Source organism: Heterocephalus glaber, unplaced genomic scaffold (genome assembly GCF_053883595.1).
Source record: "Heterocephalus glaber isolate CG9 unplaced genomic scaffold, H.glaber_assembly_v1.0 deba00000122, whole genome shotgun sequence".
In the NCBI taxonomy this organism is placed as follows: Eukaryota; Metazoa; Chordata; class Mammalia; order Rodentia; family Bathyergidae; genus Heterocephalus; species Heterocephalus glaber.
In genome coordinates, this window is record NW_028258138.1 from 1,123,306 (window position 1) to 1,144,494 (window position 21,189).

Below are 21,189 nucleotides of genomic sequence, written 5' to 3' on the forward strand. Positions count from 1 at the left end.
ACATGCAGAGGGTCCCCAGGCCCCCAGTGCAGAAGGAAGGCCCGGGCGGGCGGTGAGCACCCGGCCACTGGCGTCCAAGTGCCTGACTGACGAGCCAGGTCTCCCACTGTGGCCCTGAGGGCTGCACAAGAGGCTGGCGCAGGCCCCATGTCCACCCCGGAAGGGCAAGTCTCCACCACCTAAGTGTCTCCGATCCAGGTACACCCAGCGCAGGACTGAGCTGCAGAGCGGCACTGTCATCTCTCTAGGACACTGTGCCCCACCTCCCCACTCTGTGTCCCGCCCGGAAGCACGGTGCCTTGACAGCTGGGGACCAGCCAGCGGCAGGCCCCTGGACTTGGTTGTTCAGGGTGTGACAGAAACTGCTCAGAGAGAGCTCTCTGCCGCCTCATCTGCAATCCAGAGGAGAGGTGGGGTCTGGATCAGGTGCCCTTAACCTGGTCACGGTGACAGTGCCCAGATGGTTTCAGGGCTGGGGACCCAGTGCTCAGGGACCCGCGAGCCGGCCGGCGCCCCATCACCATCCCAGCGAGGCCACTGCACAAGGGGCAGGTGCGGGTCACCTCGGGGAGACAGGACGCTCCCTGGGCGACGCCCCTTGGGCCAGCTACCCGGGATACCACGCGGCCCTGTCCCGGGACTGGTCCAGCGCCCCGCCCCAGACGCCCCGCCCCCAGGCTCCGCCCACTAGCCCCGAGGAAGGCGCTGGAACCCAATTGAGGAAAGCGCACAGCGCACGCGCGAGGGCGGGGCCTCCCCGCGTTGCCGAGGCTACAAGTGACGCGCTCCGCGGGGGCGACAAAAGTGCGCGTTTCCGGGACGGACTCCGGGCTGCCGGAATTGCGTGGCCGCCGGGGCCATGGCGGCGCTCGCCGTCGTCTCCCTGCTGCTCCAGGCGGCATCCTGGCCGCTTGTCACGGCCTCGGGCGAGTTCTGGCTCGGCCAGTCGGCAGCAGACATCCTGTCGGGGGTGGCGTCCCGCAGACGGTAAGTGCGCCCCTGTGTCTGCGCGCGACGGGCTGAGGTCGGAGCCAGCGGGTAGAGTCACTGGGGTCGCGGCCAGCCGGTAGAGTCGCTGGCGCTGCAGTCCCTGGCGGCGGTGGAGGGTGCGGATCTGGCCTTCGGGCCGCCTTCGCCGTCCGCTGTGGGCGGGGGTCGATCTGCTAACCCCCTTGGGCGGCTGCTAGGGGCCCTGGCCCGGACTGGACCTCGAGCCTGTGCCCGCGCGGGATGTGGGGATGGAGAGGCCGGGCCGATACCCAGGACAGCGATGACAGGGTTGGCACGGAGGGTCACAGGGGAGGCGAACTCGGTGGGGACGTTGGTGCCCATGTTCGGGACCCCTGGGTCTTCTGAACGGGACCGGCCATTCCAGGACGCCTCACCTATGACGCAGCGGCTAATTGTACGCAAGATAGGAGAACCCAGCTATTGCCAGACCCCAAAGGAATTTGCCAGAATTAATAACGTCATCAGTCATTTCACTAGTTATGTCTATTTTGAAACATACCTTTTGTTGACTTAAAAACCTCCTTAACATGTCATGCATTTATTATTTTGAAGCTACTTAAAGAGTATTTCTAGTTTTAACTCCTCTTGACACGGGACCTATCAGGAGATTTAACTCACATGAACCTCTGCCTTTTGGGGCCCTGGGTGACTGTTTACAGGGACTTTGAGGGCTGTAAGGACAGTGATTCTGAGACTCTGCTGGCATTGCACATTGTTAACTGGCCTTAGGATGTCTGCTCTTTGTTCTTGGGAGCTCTGCAAATAATTGCCACAAAGAAACAGTGGCAGCTGCCTCACTGTGGAAACCAGAAATCGTGGGAAGCAAGGCCCCAAGTGGCGAGGGAAGCCAGTGTCCTGAGCAGGGCCTGGCTCAGGAGCCTCACCTGCCCCTTTTAGGTACCTCCTGTACGACGTCAACCCCCCAGAAGGCTTCAACCTCCGCAGGGATGTCTATATCCGCGTGGCCTCCCTGCTGAAGACCCTGATGAAGACTGAGGAGTGGGTGCTTGTTCTGCCTCCGTGGGGCCGCCTCTATCACTGGCAGAGTCCCGACATCCACCAGGTCCGCATCCCCTGGTCTGAGTTTTTCGATCTTCCAAGTCTCCACAGAAACATCCCTGTCGTCGAGTATGAGCAGTTCATTGCAGGTGAGGCCTCGAGTGCTAGCTGGAGGCGGCGGTATAGCCGAGACCAGACGGTCCTCCACCCTGTCCACACTGTCACCATCAGGCCTGCTGCAGTGCTGTTCTGGCCAGGGCCACTCCCCTCCCAGCCCACCAGCTCCTTCCCAGTGTCTCGAGGCAAACAGGGCCGAGGTGTTGGAAGCAGCCAGGTGCAGCCAGAGCTTGGTGTGGAAGCAGGGGCCTGGGGACCACCCAGCAGGACGTGCTCCCGGGCGGTGTGCCATGCTGGGGACAGCTTCTGAGAACCTCTTGTTTAACTTCATGCTGCTTCCTCTTTCCTGTTCCATTTTTCTGACAGGAATAGGGCTTTTCTTAGAACAAAAGCATTTAGAGCTCACTGGCTTTGGTTGCAGGAGGGAGGCCTGAAAGAGCAGGAGAGGAACTGGAGAGGCCTAGCTGGTGTGCAGCAGCGATGTGCACGGCTCGCCGTGTTCTCACCACAGGGCAGACTCTGCCCCTGCTGGGCCTGGGCTCTGGGGTTTCCCGTTCACGGTTCCGGCTGCCCCTCTCGTCCCCAGGATTGGTGACATCACCGGGACTGGTACTCCTGTGGCAGGCGGCTTCGCCACCATGGGTGGGAGCAGTAGGGAAGGGGACGGAACACGGGCCCTCTTGGAGGTCTTCTGGGTGGGTAGCAAGTGAGACGGTCATAGGGAGTGTGGGGCCCCTGGGTACTGGGCAAGCACGGCGGGGTGCAGCCCAGGAGCAGAGGGAGGGCGCTCAGCAGAGGAGGAGTGAGGTCGGGGCACTGGGTGCAGGAGGAGCGAAGGTTGCCAAGGGTGGGTCTGGGCAGAGACCAGGGCCCCCGTGATGGGGCCCCTGCTGGCCTCCAGGGCCCACGTGCCGATGGCATTGATGCCCCCATGCCTTCTTCTGGTCCTCCTCTTGGAGTGGGCAGCGCTGAAGAGGTCGTGAGAGCCTGTGTGGTGGCTCCTGGTGGTCACTGTTACACTGACATGGTCCTCTGCTCTTCCCAGAGTCTGGCGGGCCCTTCATCGACCAGGTGTACGTCCTGCAGGGCTACGCGGAAGGCTGGAAGGAGGGCACCTGGGAGGAGAAGGTGGACGCGCGGCCCTGCATTGACCCAGTGCTCTACTCCCAGGACAAGCACGAGTACTACAGGTAGCACTGCAGGCCCAGGCTCCCCAAACGCAGCTCACCTTGGCCCGTCCTGAGGCCCAGGCTGGTGGAGGCTACCTCGTCCTGCTGCAGATGAGGGGACACGGTGTTTTTCAAAGGACTCTGTGCAAGACACGCTCGCCCCCACCGCTCTATGTTGCAGTGCTGGGGATCGAACCCAGGGCCTTGTGCTTGCTGGGCAAATGCTCTGCCACTGAGCTCCAGCCCCGAGCCTTTTTGATCTTTTGAGACACGGTTTCACTAAGTCACTACGTTGCCCAGGCTGGGCTCCAACTTGGCGTCCTCCTGCCTCAGCCTCCCAAGTAGCTGGGATGACAGGAGTGCGCCACCACACCTGGCTTCACTGCCTTTGGAATGCGCTTCGCATGCAGCTGAGTGGTGGTCTTATCTCAGTGTCAGCGGCCATCTGAGGCTCTGGTCCCAGTTGACCTCCATGAGGAAAGACCGTGTCTCTCACCCTCCCTGGCGTGTGATGCTTCGGGCTGAGTTGAGCTGAGAGGGAGGCGCTTTTCTGCTGGCACTGAGCTCTGTCCTGCTCAGCTCCCGGCTGTCCCTTAGGGCCCCATCCAGCGTCACAGCTGTTTTCACGAGAGTGTCCCTGTCCGTGTGAGCTGCTCCTAGGGAGAGCAGTGGGTTTTACCCAGTGGGTCCTCCTGAGAGGGAGGGAGCCGACGGAGACCGGATTTCCTTTTCCAGGGGCTGGTTCTGGGGCTATGAAGAAACCCGGGCCTTGAATGTGTCTTGCCTCTCTGTCCAAGGCTCAGCATCTGTCGTGGCCCCTGTGCTGCTGAAGAACACGTCGGCCCGGTGAGTCCCCTGGGCCTTGTTCCTTCCCTGGCTGCAAAAGCCCCGGGAGCTAGAGGCAGCCGGAGCCGGAGCCGGAGCCCGAGCCCGGCCAGTGGCGTCAGGCCCAGCACTGTGTGCACAGGCACGGCGCTGCCCTCGTCAGGGACGGAGGGGGACACAGGCAGGGTCCACACCAGTCCCCCGCGAGTTCTCCTTGAGATGACTGGGGCTGTGGGGCTGGGCAGATGCAGACAGGAAGAGCAGCGGGGGCAGAGTGAGGAGGCGCCCAGCAGGGAGGAGGCCAAGAGCAGGACGTCACGGTCACCGCTGGAGTGGTGTGCTCTGCTCTGTCCAAGCACCTGGGCAGCCTAGGACAGCCCCCACCCCACCCGCTCAGTTCCAGGGGTCAGAAGGGGCCCCAGCAGGGGAGGGCAGTCACTCGCACTCGCCACTGGGTGGCAGTGCAGCCCCACGGGAGCCAGGAGTCAGTGTGGCCTCTAGTCTGGGCGCGGTCTAAGGGCTGTGTTCCTGGAATCTGCTGCAGGCCCCAGGTGGCTGTGGGGAACCTGGGCTGTGGGGAAGCGCTCGCTGTCCCCTGTCATGCTCTGGAGTCCCCCACAGCAGGCCTTCCCACCGCCCAAGACTAGGTTCTCTCTTTTTTTTTCTGGAATGGGTGTTAAACCCAGGACCAGCTCTGGAGCTGTGGGACACACATGGTTGCTGCTCCATGTTTTCTGACTTGCGCTTCCAGGTGGGGACGGAGCTGAGCCTGGGTGGAACTAGCAGAAGAAGGTTGGGGGCAGCAGCTCTGCCAGGCAGCAGGGACAGGAGGCTGTGGGGCTCACTGTCAGCCCCATGAGCCCCAGGAAACCCCCTGTTGGGTAGATGGAAGACCCAGGGCCTGCAGCTCTCAGGACAGAACTGCGGAAAGACCAGCCACCTCAGGGAAAATGAAGGACTTCCAGCCACTGAAAGAAGAGCCAGCTTCCGAAGGAGCCAGCTTCCGGTCAGTAAGGGACTCTGTCCACAGTGTAGACAAAGCTCCTAAAGGTCAGAAGCAAAGGGCAGGCAGCCTGCAACAAAGTGAGTCAAAGGCAGGATGTGGCTCGGAGGAGAGCACCATCTGGCGGCAGGCGTGAAACATGCCTGGCCTCTACAGAGGCAGCGGCTGGCACTGTGCCGGGGCAGAGCAGACAGCACCGGTGTCATCCTCTTACGCATACCCTGTGTGTGCCCAGACATGGCCCAGGGCATGATGGAGCCCCAGACCAGACCCCCACTACCCTCAGCAGCAGTAAGGGGAGGATGACACATTCCAGAGCGAAATGTTACCAGCTGAGAAGACCAGCCAGTTGCCACTGTGGCTACAGAGCCAAGCAAAACAACACGGCTGCAGTTGGGTTTACATGTGCAGGGGAGGACGCTGTGCGCTAGGCCTTCAGACTGCTGCAGCTCACTGGTGCTGGCACACATCTGCCATCCGTTTCGGGTCACACGGTGCTGGAAGCAGAGGTGCCACGCCGGCCAGTCTGCCCTCGCATCCCACCGCCGTGTGTGCATGTCCCCCTTCCTTAAAGCCAAGCAGGTGCCACTTCCCTGTTCTCCACGTCTTGCTTGCCTTTCCCCACCTTGCCTTGTGTCTGGTCTCGGGGATGCAGCAGTTGTCACTGTCTTGTGGGGCTGGCTCTGCACCTGCTCGAGAACTGAGCCTCCCGAGTCAGTGCCTCTGGTGGCTCCGGTCTGGGCTGTCACTGGAGAGACTGTGTACAAAGGCCTTTGTGCCCTAGGGGCACAGGGACAGAGGGTCACACCCAGAAGCCCCACGGCCGGAAGGGCGCACGCCCTTCGAGGCCTGCAGAGCTGGTCTCCAGCACGCGCTGGCTCTGCGGATTGACCTGAGATGGGGCCCTTGAGTTGTAGCCTGTGCCCATCTGAGAACGTTCGAAAGCTCTTTGAAATGTTAATTCCATAAAGCACCAATTTAAAGTTTTACCAGTTTTTTCTCTGCACAAATATAACCTTTTTATATAGTTAAATATATCATCCTGTTTCTTAGAGGTTTCTGGGTCTTTTAATTCCACCTGCTCCTACCCAGTCTGCTTAGGTCCTTCCTGTTCTAACTCAGGGATGGCGAACCTTTTAGAGATGAGCGCCCAAACTGCAATCCCAAACCCACTTATGTATTGCCAGCACTGCAGTTAAACCTGCATACTGAGGTTTCGCTTTAGAAGAAACAACCTAAACACTTGGCTTGAGTGCTGATGACAGGACTCCGTGTGCCGGAGTTTCGCCGCCACTGTTCTTTGTGATTCCAGCGCTTGTTCTGGGCCCGGGGTTGCTAAACCTTACCTGGTGGTAAGTGCGAGGGCTGGACATGGCCACTGTGCTCAACGCAGGGGCCGTGCTGCTGTCCAGACAGCAGCCGGGCACTGGTGGCACCCAGGCCCTGCCTGGCCCTGCCTGGCCTGGGAGGTGCAGTGGCGAACTCACTGGAAGCAGGGTGCTGGTGTGAGCCTGAGACCTCTGCCCAGGAGAGAGGCTTTGTCCCTGTTCGGAGGTGGTTTCTGTCACAGTCGTAAGCACGAGCTTTTATGCCCTGTGGTTTGTGTCATGCTGTCCCTTACTATTAACGTAAGCGGTGGATTTTCTAATGTCGAACTGTCTCTGCATTCCTGGGAGAACTCCCTTGTCGTGGGTGTTCTCTTCATGTTTGCTATTTTGATTCATCTGTTTCCCTTTTCTTTCTGTCCTTCCACTGCCTCTCAGTATCCCGTTTGCCCTGGCAGACCCGGTGCAGTCCCTTGCAGACTGTTTTCAGGTTTGCTTGGCCCCAGGCTCTCCTTGCAGGGCCCCCAGAAGGGGCAGGTAGAATCACGTTCAGCTGTGACAGTCCTTAACTCTCCTAGGTCGGTGATGTTGGACAGAGCTGAAAACCTGCTTCACGACCACTATGGCGGAAAAGAATACTGGGATGTGAGTGTTCCCTCAGGGCTGCCCTTCCCACTTGTTTATGCTGTGTGGATGTGTGCAGTTTCTGGAAGTGTGAAATAGCAGCTCTTCGCTGGGCACCAAGCTGCATCTCCCCTACCCCGGGAGCAGAGGTTCTGTGGGGTGGCTGTGCGGCAGGGTGAGGACCCCGCCATGGGCTCAGGGTCTCAAGGACACAGTGGCATTGCCTGCTGGGTGGTGCCAGACCCGGAGCTGTCCCTCCCCTCCTCGTCCTCTTGGGTCTGTCAGCGGAGAGCCTAGAGCTTGTGGGTTACCCTTCTTTAGTTGGGCAAGGTGGGGATGGTGCGTAAGCCCTTACCCCTGGGGTCGATTCTCCTGGGGGGCGGGGGCTGGGTGACAGCTGAGGACACCACGGTCGCCCTGGGTGGCTCATCTGGCCAGAGCAGCCTCTGAGGACCTTTTGGCCTTGGCTGTAGCTGACAAAGCAGGTGTGTGGCTTGGAAAAGAGATGCAGTTGTTTAGCTTGACGCTGGGAGCCAGGCGGGCCTGAGGTGGAGGGCGGCATGCAGGCTGCCAAGGGCCTGCTGTCCAGGAGCCCTGCAAGTGACCTGGGGAGGGGCGGCCCCACTGGGAGGAGCCTTGCTTGGAGCCTCTCCTGGTGCCAGGCAGCAGTGCTGCTCAGAGGCCAAGGGTGGTGTCCAGCCTGGGACTACACAGGCAGCAAGAGACCAAGAGCCTGGCCCAGGGGGCTGAGCAGCCTTGTCCTCAGCACCCAGCTCCTGTGCAGATGGCCCAGGTGGTGCCAGGTGAGGTGGTGCCCGTGCCTGTTTGCAAGGTCATGCGGTGCTCACCTGGGTCCTCTGCAGACCCGGCGGAGTATGGTGTTTGCCAAGCATCTGCGGGTGGCAGGAGATGAGTTCCGGAGCAAGTTCCTCAACTCCAGTGATGCCACGGACGGTGTTCCCACCGAGGAGGACTGGACCAAGCTGCAGGTAGCGTGTTCCCTCTGCATGCCCAAAGCTCACCGTGCTCTGAGCACTCAGTGCAGGTCTGGCGCCTCATCCGTCACCTCTTGCTGGGTCCCAGTCGACGCCTCCACCAGGGGCTGGGCACACCTGTCCTCCAAGCCTCCTGGGGCCAGTGCGGAACGCGCCTCACACAGCACTCACGAGTAAGAGAGGGTGTGGCTGCAGCCCCACCTGCAGCTTCCGGGCATTCAGGGAGAGATCCTGAAAACATAGAGCCCATGTCCAGGTTGCGGTTGTAGTTGCCCTGGGTTCCTGGTGACAGCTGGGGCCAGAAGGGCTGTGGGGAGCAGCAGCAGCACGGTTGGCTCTAGCAACAGCCTTTTAAATTTTTCATGAGGGGTTCTTAATATTTACTGAAAGTCTGAGCTTTCCCATGGTGGAGTTTCATGCTGATACTGTTGTCAGTTCTGGCGCCTTTTGCTAGTGTTTTATAGCAGACCCTGTGTTCTTCCCAGATGTCTGGGTGGTTTCCAGAGGGCACTGCTGGAGTCATCCTAGTCCTGTGCTTGGCTGGTCCGTACTGGAAAGCAGGCCCTAGCTCGGAGGCTTTTCCCGCAGAGCGCCACTCAGTTTTACTTCTCTCAGACGAAAGGGTGTGATGATTACCCACTTCTCTTCAGAAGCATCCTGACCCCGATTCTGGAGGGGATGCCATGGGGCCCTCGTGCACTCCCCATCCTGAGATACCGGGCGCAGGAGTACTCGGCTTTGTCCTCTGCTAGGCCAAGCTGGGCTCCTCCCTCGGAGGCCCATACCTTGCCGTCCACCTGCGGAGGAAGGACTTCATCTGGGGCCACAGGGAGGACGTGCCCAGCCTGGAGGGTGCCGCCAGGAAGATCCGCAGCCTCATGATGGTGCACCAGCTGCCCAGGGTGTTCGTGGCCACAGATGCCATCAGGAAGGGTAGGGGCTCTCAACAGTGACTGTTTCCTCCCTCTGGCCCCTGGTTAAGCATGGGCAGACCTGCACGCATCTGAGCCAGGCTCTGTCCTCACCACTGAGCCCGCTGATGAAGTTACACGCAGCAGACCCTGCCCAGGCATGTGTCTGTCCACACCCAGGACCCTGCATCAGTGCTTCTCCTCTGCCTTGTAGAACAGGAAGAGCTGAAGAGGCTGCTGCCTGAGATGGTGAGGTTTGAGCCCACCTGGGAGGAGCTGGAGCTGTACAAGGATGGGGGTGTCGCCATCATCGACCAGTGGATCTGCACGCATGCCAGGTGCCTGTGCCGCCCCCCTCCGCCCTCCCCTCCCCTCCCCTCTCCTGTGGCTTGGGGGCCATTTTCACAGGGTTCTCGTGATCGGCATGGACCTCACCTCCATGCACACTTGGCTAGTTTCCTCATCGGTTGTGGGCCTCACCGCCTCTCCTGCCCTGACAGCCGCCAGTCCCTGGTGTGGCTGACACCTGGGAGTATGGGGGCCCGCGCTGGGCTCTCAGGCTCTCGGAGGGATGCCTGGCCTCAGTGGCCATTCATAGGAGACCAGGGCTGGGACTGGCTCAGCAGGTGCAGTCAGGGGGAAACTCAAAGGGAGAGCATGGTCACCACTAGGTGTGGGCACAGGGCGTGCACAGGCTGGTCTTCGGGTCACGGCCTGAGGTGGGCCGCTGGCTCTGCCACTTCTGGGCAGAGGCTGCTGGTGCTATCCCCAGCAGCAGGGCCCCTTTGCCTGCCAGGCAGGCGCAAGGTAGGTACTTTCTTCTCGGGGCCTGCCCTGTGTGGTGCACAATGGCTGGCAGCGTCCAGTGGCCTGAATGCTGCTCTGGGGAACTGGAGCTCGCACTTCCCCTCCTGCCTTGGGCTCTTCAGGAAGCTCCATGGCATCTGTGTGAGCTGTCACCCAGTGTGAGGCACCCGCAGCTCCAGGCCCACCCCGTGGTCACACCCACTACTGAGCATGTAGCTGTGCTGCAGAAACATCTCGGGCTGATTGGTCACCGGTGCCATAGAGCCGGGACCAGTGCACTCCAGGTCAGAGCGGCTCAGCCACTCCACCACCCTGTGGCTAGAGGACCTGCAGCAGGGCTCCCCACTGGCCCAGGGCACATGTGTGTCCATCTGCAGCTGGCCTGCGGTGGCAGAGGGGACAGGACTGAGGTGCTGGCAGAGCCACCAGGGCACAGGGATCTAGGGTCCCTACCCACCTTCTGTGATGCTCCAGCAACTCCTGGTCCTGTGTGACTCTAGGAACTGTTCATGTTGCTCTGCAGGCTTTTCATCGGCACATCAGTCTCCACGTTTTCTTTTCGGATTCATGAGGAAAGAGAAATCCTGGGGTTTGATCCCAAGACGACGTACAACCGGTTTTGTGGAGACGAGGAGAAAGCGTGTGAGCAGCCCACCCACTGGAAGATCGTATACTGAGGGTGCCGTGTCCATCACTGCTGAGAGCCCAGGACCAGAGGAGGCCCCACCCCTGGGCACAACAGAACTAGGTGGTGCCCTGGCCCGGTGTGTCCTTTAGTGAGGTCACATTTTACCTGTGTGCGGATCACGAAATGCAGGAGCCTCTCAGCCCACTGTTGAGTGGGGTGGGACGCGTGTGAGTGGCCACCCTCTCAGGTGGCTGCAGAGTTGAGGGTGTGCTGAGGGGTGTGTGCAGCTCTACTGTCTCCTGGGGTGGCCAGGGAAGCATGAGACCTGCCCACCCTGCAGTCGTCAGGCACCAGGGAGAGGATCGCATAGGCCTGGTACACCCTCCTCTGTCCACTCGGGAAACATGGTGTGGGGAGCTCCCCTGGGGCACAGTGGGCTTCCAGGCCCGGCGCTAACTGCCAGGAGGTGAGAAGTGACAGCCGCGGCGAGATAAGCTGCTTCATCGTAGCTGTGTCCCATCTCACAGGATTCCTTTTCCCGTGCTCACACTGCCACCACCAGGACACTTTCAGGCCCCTGCCCCTGCAGGACTTCATTGTGGTGTCGGACACCACACAGCCACTTCCCTGGTCCACTGGTGACATGGTCGCACCTTCGCTTTCTCTTGTGCAGAGCTGGTGAACCCTTGTGTCCCCTCCCCAGACACTGGCATGGCCTCCAAGTGGTGTCATCGGGCCGCCAGGTGGAGTGATCACATATTTATTCTTTCCCATTTGTATATTCAAAAATTAATAAAAAATTTTCTAGAGAGCTGTAATCCTAGGAATGGTGCCTTTCTCTCACCTGGGAATTTTGTAGGCTGGGAGCTTATGTAGGCATCTGGGGCTATATTGTGTCCCTCCTGGTAAGAAGAGGAAACTGCTCTGTGGCACTTGGTGTGCAGCATGGTGTCCTTGCCACACAGCACGATGGGTCACTTCAGGATGCCTGGAAGATCACAGCCAGACTGGCAGGTCAGGGCTGACTCTGGCCTGTGGACAGTGCAGGCCTAGGTCCCTATTGGGACACCATGTGACTCAGACCTGCTCCTAGGGGACAACAGGCCTTTGTCACCATGCACGGCACACAGCGCTCTGTTCATTGCTGGGAGGGCTGTTCAGGGGCAAGAACCCCACAAATGTAGGAAATCAAAAATGCAGCATAGCCCACACGGGTAGTGTCCCCGGGAAGGACACAGGAACATGGTGCTAGGTGGTGGCAAAGGTGCCAGGGAACCAGGGTAAGGTCTGCAGGGGGCCAGGGAGGGGGAGGCAGCAGCCAGGGTCACCATGGTCTGGGGGGCCATGTGGCTGCAGTCCACAGTTCTGTGGCCCGAAGGACACAGGTCAGACAACAGTGCCAGGAACTTCAGCCGCATTCACCCAAGTTTATCAGAGAACAGACGACCATGCCTGAGGCGAGGCAGAGCTCCAAGTGAGGCACAGGGACCCCTGTTAGGGACTGGGTGTCCCCGGGGATGGCTGGTAACAGGACCCGAGTCCTGGTGTCTAGATGGCATATCGTGCTGGCACCAGTGCCCACTGCACCCAGCTTAGGGTCAGTGTTGTCGGGATGAAGCCCATAGGCCCACAAAGGTAGGCCGGGGGCCCAGGCAGGCCTCTGGTCACAGTGAGCCTCTTGGTGGCAGGGGGCAGGTGCCACAGAGCAGTCCAATTCTGGAGGTTGGGACCTCAACACAGGACCCAGGGATGCCCCTCTTGGACCCCAAGTAGCCTCTGGCCTTGCTCCATGGAGAGATCCATTTCCTGCTCCTCGCACTGAGGGCAGCCCAGCCCAGGGTGCCAGAGCCTGAGGTGGTACCCTCCAGCCACTCATGCAGAGCAGGTGACAGGACACGGCACGAGGGTGCATGAGAGGACACAGCCATCCTCACCCTCTGGCCTCGGCAGGGTCCACGGGGAAGGCCACCCAGTAACCAGCTTCACAGAGAGGCGGGGCCAGGCACCGTCTGCTGCAGGCTCCAGGCCATTACTACTGCCACATGGGCTAAGGGGCGCTGGAGGTGGGGGGATCCCACCCTTGTTTCTAGCAGAGATCTTTTCAAGACAGACCCAGCCGGGACAGGGGACCCAGCCTTGGGGGCCTGAGGGCACCACAGACCCATCGACATCCCCTCCTGCCCAGAATGAGCAGCCCACCCACCTGGGCACAGACACAGGGGACACGAGCCTCAGCCCGAAGCAAAGGGACAAAATAACTCAATTTCTAACCACAAGTCACGCATGCATGCACACACAAATGCACACTGTTCCAAAGCAGCCAGCTCCAGGTGCGGCAGAAGCAAACACAATCCCTGGAGGGGTCCGCCCGCAGGTGCCTTAGAGGATGCCACTGTAGAAAGCTGGTCCCACTTCAAGGCGCCCACAACACAGGGAAGCCAGGCACCGTGTGTAAGGTCAGCAAGAAGAACATCCACAGCCCTGCTGTGGGCCGCCCCCAACATAGAACCTGTGGTCATGTGATCCATGCATTTACAGATACAATGAAGAGTCCTGGAAAGTGACAAAGGGACAAGATGCCATCAGAAGCAACATGCAAGGTGTGATAATGCACAGGCAGGATCAGTTTCTCAGGAGGCTGAGGCAGGGGGATTGCAGTTTGATGGCGGCCCAGGCATCTTGGCAAGATCCTGTCTCAAAATTAAAATGGGCAGGGGATGTAGCTCAGTGGTGCATCCTAGTATATGTGAGGCCCCGGTTTTAAGTACCCCCACAAAAAAACCCCCAACATCTAGAAATGAAAACAGCAAGTGAATCACAATAGCTCAGCAGCAAATGCAAATCTGAGAAATAACCGGTGTTGGAGTGACTGGTCCGACCACCACCCAGAGGACACAGCACGGAAAGCCAGAGGCGAGTAGAGGACAGGAGACCACGCAGGCTGTGCTCATCTGCTGACCTTCCCAAGAGGACAGGATGCAGGAGTCACACTGGAGACGCCCAGGAGGCTGTTCTGGATGAGACTCCACGTTTGGAAGGATGACGAATGGCAGCCGGTGACACCACCCAAGGGTGCCCGTGAGACTGTATCAGGCTGACCTGGGCCGAGAGAGAAGCCTGGGCACCCAAAGAGAGCAGGACTGGTGTTGGCTCCTCCAAACCCAGGCCGCCGGGAGGCACATGCAGCACCCAAGAAGGGCGCTGTCCGCCTCGCTGTGTGTCACCAGCAAAACTGTCCTTCAAGGACAAAAACAAAACGTAAGTCCCATCGAGACAGGGATGGCAGGCGGCCTCACCAGAGGCCCAGTGGAAAGGCGCCCAGCCAACAGGAGGGGTCCACGGTGCCAGCACAGCAGGGGCATCGCGGTGTTCTCCGCTCCACTTCGCCCCCATCTGTCTCTCTGGCAGGATCTGTGACAGACGGCAACAGGGTGGGGGCTCAGCTGATAAACGTCTGTTGGCCTCACAGTCTTGATTCCTTTTGAACTGCCTTGAACACAACCCTCTCAAAAACAGTGCTTCCAAAAAAATTAGTGTGGACACACGAAGGTGACACACGAGTGTTGACACTAAGCTGTGAAGATAGGCCTGTGCCGTCAACTGTTTATGTCACTGTTTGAATTACACCATTAAGTTGCCTAAGCTCCTTAATGAAAGACTGGACTTTATCCTGAGAAAGTTTGCCTTTCCTGGTTAGGCAGAATTTTGAAATGATTGTGAAAAAAGAGAAAAGTAATGCAAAGCTAGTTGCCTTTTTTCTCTCCTGGCCTTTTTTCTTTTCTGCCCTGACCCTGGGCATTTAACTTAAGAAAAAGAATGCCAGGCATGGTGGCACACACCTGTCGTCCCAGCACTTTGGGAGGCTGAGGTAGGAATTCAAGTCCTGCCTGAGCAACTTAGTGAGACATTGTCTCTAAATAAAAAATAAAAAGAGGGATAGAGATATAGCTTATTGTGAAAGCTTTGGGTTCAATCTAGCAGTAGAAAAACCAAACCAAAGCAAACAAACAGAAAAACAGAAAAACAAACCTCACCTGAAATGGAACCTCCATGAAGATACTGCAATAAAATCTGACTTGCACAAGCGCAAGGACCCGAGTTTGATCCCTGGTACCAAAAAAAACACAAACCCCCCAAAATCCCCCAAAATCTGACTGTGCAATAATGGAGGGATATTTTAGTAAGTTAGGGTACTTACCTTAAGTAGATAAGCTGGCACATTAAAAATATAATTATGAAGCCATAAAACAGTCACTTCCTATTTTTAAAACTGCTATAAAGTACCTACCAGTCTCACACACACACACACCCCCAGACCCGGCAGAGCAAGGCCCACTACTTGTAAGCAACTATTTGGCTCAGACTTGGTTCCAAAGTGAGCGAAGGGAGCTATTTCTCAGGGTACAGGCACAGAAAGACCTGACCCCAGATAGCCTTGAGAGGCTCTCAGGAATGAGCAGGACTGAAGAACAACAGCAATCGCCGGAGCCAGAGCCAGAGGAGGATTAGAAGCCAGGGATGCGACAGCTACAGGGGACGGGCGACTTCCTGGTCCCTGCCCCCACACTCCGTCACAGCCAACCAGGGCTCCAGCCCTGTTCATCAGACCCCACCCTGGCCCAGCGGGGAGCAGAGGGAGTGACCTCCCATCTCCATGCCAGCCACAATACACAGCTCGTTCCTTCTACAAAGCTGGGGCCACAGCATTAGCTCCGATGGGTGTCAGGTCACCAGCCCACGCTTGGTGTCATTAGGACGCATGGCTTGAGGCACAGTAAAAAAGAAAATGGCACAATGGCACATGCAGCGCCTCATGACTAAGACTCGTGTAACCTAAGACGTGTGCAGACTCGGCAGCATTTTCTCTGCAGGGCTGCGGCCCATCCCGCCCTAGGCCAGTTTTTCACAGCCCTGGTTTCCTGTGAAAGAGACTTGGTGCTTTCCGATGGACACACTGTCCCTGCCATCTGTCACAACAGACGCATGGATCTGTCGCTGTTATGACCACCAAACCCCTGGACAGTACATGCAGTCAAGACCTGACCCCACAGGAACCACAGGCCCATCCTCGGCTGGGTGTGCACAGGGCCTCTCTCTGCTCCAGCTCCCAGGCCACCCCTCCCAAGCAGAGCAGCCAAAGACTCAGGGCAGAGGTGGCCACGCTGCCTTGGAGATGAGGAAGAGGGGTGGCTGTGGCAGAGGGAAGTGAGCTGGGCCATGACCGCCACCTGTCCACCCCATTACCCTTGAATTAACACAACTGTCCCGGCTGCACATCCAGGCTTCTTCAGAACGGACTTCTGCTCCTCACGGATCCCCGGTGTTAGCTCACAGGGCGTCCACACCATGTGTGCAGTTCCCTGGCTTTGCCGTCCACCACCAGCTCATGCTGTGCCTGTTGGTTTTCCTTCATCTGACTGGCTGGTTGTCCCCAAATCCCTGCTGGCAGGGTGTCAGCATGCAGGTCAGTGGGCCACGAGTGGTCCAGGTCTAAGGCAGTGCCACGTCTGCCCCCACCCCTCATAGCCATGCCAGGATGGGACAAGCCTGGTGACGCGGGAGGGCATAACCTGCCTCCGTGCTGGGCTTCCAGGTGTCAACAGCAAGGCAAATACAACATGCGGAAAACAGAATCCTTGCCCACCACACAGGGGTCAACGTGTCCCTCAAAATCAGTGTTGGCATCACAATGGAGGGGATGTGGCAGGACTTGGCCGGACTCCCAAGACCCCATGGGCAGGAAGGGGGACTCAGCCAGGAGCCTGCACCTCACCTCAGAGCCTCGTGTGGAGGCTGGGGCTGTCCTGGAAGGACCAGGATCCCCACTGGTGTTAGGGAGGGTGTGACACTGAGTACAGCTTGGGTCCCACTGGCCTGGGTACAAACTGACCTCACCATCAGGTCACAGGCTAGCAGTGAGGGGCCCGGGGCCACGCAGGAGCTGTGTGTCGCCACCTGCAACCCTGTGTTGGCACCTCTCTCATCACGAGCTCCCTGCTCAGCTACGGAGTAGCACCAGGGGTCCCCTGTTCCGCCAGGATCCCCTTGGTGCAGCCAGACCCACTGGCCTTCCTGTGCAGAGTGAGCTGGCTCCACAGTCTGGCGCACGTGGCCCAGAGCCCTGAGGGCTGCAGGGGCTGCTAGGCAGCTGACTTCTGGCAGGCAAACCTGACCACCAGGAGCAAAGGCAGAAGGCTGCCCCACCCGCTGTGCACCGCCACCTATCTGCTGCTGCAGCTGACCTGGTGCCCAAGACGGTCACCTCCGCCCCTGTGATGCAGCAGTTGGAGCCGCCAGCCTCACGTGGCATTGCTGCAAAGCTGACTTCCCAGCCTACGCCCCTTCCTCTCTCCCTCCCAAAGGCACGGCACCCTCTTCTCTGAGGCTTACCTCCAGGACCCTGGCCAGGACCCAAGACAGTGAATGTTTAATTTTTTTTTTAAAGTGTGTTACAGGGGGCCGGGGATTTAGCTCAGTGGTTTCTCCACCTGCCTCACAAGCGCAAGGTCCTGAGTTCGATTCCCAGTACCAAAAAACAACAACAAAAAAACCCCAAAACATTCACTGCCTTTTTTGATGTCTTTCACAGAAGTGAGGGGCATATATATTTTAATATAGTAAAAAAAACCCTCCAGCTTATTAACATGAGATTGATTGTCGATGTCTTTCAGGGTCATGGAAAACAAAGCAGCATAAATGATGTCTTCAGTGTACAGAAGCTCCTGGGTCTGTCACGGAGTTCCTTCCCAGTAAGCTGATAATGCACTCCATGCCCAGCCCACCCGAGACCCTGGCTCCCCAACGCAGTTCACTGCGGAGCACCGGCTGTTTGCTGTGTGATTGTATGGCTGACCAGGAGCTATGGCTGGTGGCCGTGGCCCAGCAGTGCGGGAAGAGGGTCGCACTATTTACCATCAGCCCAGGAGATGATCAACACTCTAACTTCACTGTACAGCTGCTACTGAACTATGGCTTTCACACCACTGGACAGTTGTAAGTTAATGTTCTGAGAAAGAACAAGGTACATTTATTGTAGCTTTTCCTAACTAGATATACATTCATAATACAGAAGAAGGTCACGGAGAGCTTGCAAACAAATAGAGGAAAAGGGAGAATGACAAAAAGGGTTTTAAGTGCATGTCACTCAACAGAAAGGGAGACAAGAAAAGCCAGAAAGTAGACAAATTTAAAGCACATTTCTAACTCTGACATGCAGTTTATTGTGAGTCTTCCCATTCTTTTTGTACAACTAAGAAAGAGCCCTGGCAAACAATGACAGTATTTTTCTTATATAATTTTTTTGGGGGTACCAGGGATTGAACTCAGGACTTTGCACTTGCGAGGCAGGCGCAGTGCCACTGAGCTACATCCCTGGCCCCATTCTTATATCAATTTTTATGTACAACCTGATTCTCATATTTTGAAGTGAGCATGTGTCTATCTTAAGATTAATAAACCAAAGTAATATAGAAAAAAAAGAAATCCGTGAGGTAGTTGAGGAACTGGATTATATTTGAAAATGGACTAAATTATCCATTAACACAAATAGTGACAGACTTGATAGTTTGTAAAGTCTAATTATCTACAGTTTGTAAGGTCATAGAGTACTTATACAAACTTAGATGGCCATGTCACCAGGTAATACAATCCTAGGGACCAGCATTTGCATATCTGGTCTACTGCTGCCCCAATGAGTATACGCAGCAGGATACTCAAGGAAAAGGCTTCACAGAACTAGGGAAAGAGACAGCCAACCAGAACCCTACTAAACCACTGCCATCCAGGGCCTTGGAGAAGGGGCACCAATGACTTCACACTGCAGGGAAGTTGCTCTGTTTTGTACAGAGTAGTTTCACGCCCTGAAAAATCTTCTGTACTTTGTGTATTCATTCTTCCACTATCCAACTCTTGGATCCCACTGATCCTTTTGCTATTTCCACAGTTTTGCTTTTTCCAAAATGCAAGTTATACAGCATGCAGCCTTTTCAAATTGCTTCTTTCACTTAGTAGTATACATTTAAGGTTCTTCCTTGCCTTTCATGTACTGACAGATCATTTCTTTTTAGCAATAATTAATATTCTAGTGCCTGGATATACTAGTTTATTTACCCATTTACCTGCTGATGGGCATCTCAGGTGCTTCCAGGTTTTGGCAACTATGAATAAAGCTGCCATGAACATCCAAGAGCAGGTTTTGTGTGGACAAATATTTTCTACTCCTCTGGGTAAGCTGCCAAGGGTGTGATCGCTGGGTCATATCAGGAGATTATGGTTAGTTTTGTAAGAACCTGCCACACTGTCTCCCCATGGGACTATGCCATTCTGCATTCTCACCAGCAATGAGTGCAAGTTTCCACTGCTCCACACTGCCACTGGCATTTTGTGTTGTCACATCTCAGGACTGGCATCTCATTATTATTTTAGTTTGCATTTCCCTAATGACACCTCGTGGAGCATCTTTTCATTCACTTATCTACCATCTGTACAACTTCTTTGGTGAGGTCTGTGTTCAATTTCTTGCCCATTTTTTAACGAGACTATTTTTTTTCTTATTGTTAAGAGTTCTCTGCATATTTTGGATAACAGTCTTCCAACAGATATGTCTTCTACAAATTTTCTCCCAGTCTGTGGCATGTCTTTTTATTCTCTTGGTATTGTCTTTTGGTTTTTTAAATTTTTGTGGTGCTAGGGACTGAACTTGAGGCCTTGTGAATGTGAGTCAAGTGCTCTACCACTGAGCTACACTTCGGTCTTTGCTACCATCTTTAACAGAACAGAACTTTTTAATTTCTATGAAGTAGAGCTGGTGAATTATTTTCTTCATGGATGCCGCCTTTGGTGTTGTCTAAAAAGTCACTGCCAAACCCAAAGTCATGTGGGTTCTTCCTACATTATCTTCTAGGAGTTTAGGAGTTTTTGTATTTTACATTTAGGTCTATGATCCATTTTGGGTTAATTTTCATGAAATATTTAAGGTTTGAGTATAGACTATTTTTTTGCACATAGACAGATGTTCAGTTGTTCAAGCACCGTTTGTTGAAAATACCATCTTTGTTCCACTGTATGCCTTTACTCCTTCATCAGAGATTAGTTGACCATATTTAGGAGAGTCTATTAAGAGCGATTTTCTTCCACTGATGTATTTTCTGCTTTCACCTACATCACAACAGGGAACCTATCTGCTTGTACTAAGCTGCTCATCCCAGGTTTCTTCCAATGCCGGGTCTTCTCTGAGGATCCCTCGCCTTAATTCTCAGCAGTTTATATCCAAGATGGGTCCTGGTCTTCCAGGGAGGCAGGCACTCAACATGTTCACCTCTGCTCAGGAGATGCTGGTAGCCCATTTATCTGGCACTTCTGTTCTTGCTGAGCTTTCTTCTTCCAGTCCAAACTCCACCCCAGCCAAGACTCAATGTGAGTTCCACCTCTGTCTTCTGATGACCAAGTAGGAGAGGTGGCTAGCTGGTCTTTCTTGCTTTACAGCAAAGACTTGCTTAGGCACAGAGAAGCACATGGGGACAAAGAGTACAGCCTAAATCCACTAACCAGGGGCGTCTCACTGTCCTCATTTCCCTTTAGACCCAGTGCAGATTCCCCTTCAATGGCCTTCCCCTTTCCACCAAATCATTTCAATGCTCTGAAGCTCTGTAGCCTCCCAAGAGGCCAGGAGCTTCTGCCATGATACTGTTGTCTTTGTGATGCACAGTGTGCCCTGTGTGATTCCTGAGGCTCCAGCCCCACTTCTGCTCATCTATGCAAGGGACACAGGGGTTCAGAGGACACATAGACCACCAAGGGGCTGGGAGACCATGGCAGCCCCTCTTGGTTGCTATAAAATTCACCAGTCACTCCAGACCTGTGCCTGGTTTATGAGGCCACTGTACAGCATTTTGTTTTTTGGGGCACAGAACTGAATCTGGTCTACCAGAAGGCCCTTCAGTAGATCCTCAAGCCATGTGCCTGTTTTCTGCTTAGTTTATTGTAGGTGAGGAGGTACCAAAAAGGAGACACATCAAAACTGAGTGATAGTGAATCTTAACATGGAGCCTTGTCCCTTTAACCATCAGTGGCTGGGTCATCTGCCTTGTCATTAGGCATCAGCTTTGTCCACCACGTGTTCATCTTTTATCAATACAGCAACACAGTCTTTTATCAGCACAGGTAGATAATTCTCAAAGGATTACTTTCCTCTCTATTCACAAAAGCCAGGTGATGGATTCTGACAGGAAACCACCACACATCCCCAAAATGCTGCATATCAGCCCACAGATGAGTGATAGCCCAAGTGACTGGAAGCCAAGGAGCTGGGAGCCTTCCACTTGGCAGGTGACAAAATTCAGCTGACAGCATTTCTGCTAATAGCTAAATACCAAGCAATTTGATGTATGCCAGGGAAGAGACTGTCTTCTACTTCATTCATTCAGTTTTTTTTTTAATTACAGCACAGGATTACTTAGCATGAGTTGACTTTATGAGGGAAGTTCTACAATATATAGCAATGTACTAATATGAAATGGACTTTCCTTTTAAGAAAGGTAAATTCTGTGTGAGATGGATTCCCTATCTCGCTGGGACACCCAGGCACTCACACTAAGCTGATTAGTTTTGGGCAAAAGAAGAAAAACAAATATGAGTTTGAAGGTTGCCCTTGTCTGACTTTGCTTAAAAATCCAACTCCCTATAAGCCCTCCTGTGTCCTCATCCTCTAGTATAAGGGCCAGGGTTTACTCTGTGGAAAGGAAATGCATTCTCCATGTAAAGGAAGCTGCTGGAGA

At 55.6% G+C, this 21,189-nt stretch overlaps 1 protein-coding gene across 1 annotated transcript; it reads left to right on the forward strand.

The window, feature by feature from the left end:
* Nucleotides 1-804: 804 nt before the first annotated feature.
* Pofut2 (protein O-fucosyltransferase 2) lies at nucleotides 805-11,232 on the forward strand. Its single transcript, XM_004842516.4, has 9 exons — nucleotides 805-987; nucleotides 1,909-2,159; nucleotides 3,173-3,317; nucleotides 4,032-4,142; nucleotides 7,028-7,094; nucleotides 7,937-8,062; nucleotides 8,821-9,001; nucleotides 9,194-9,317; nucleotides 10,310-11,232. Exons 1-9 carry the CDS (start codon nucleotides 860-862, stop codon nucleotides 10,461-10,463), a joined length of 1,287 nt encoding a protein of 428 aa, XP_004842573.2. The 5' UTR covers nucleotides 805-859; the 3' UTR covers nucleotides 10,464-11,232.
* Nucleotides 11,233-21,189: the final 9,957 nt, after the last annotated feature.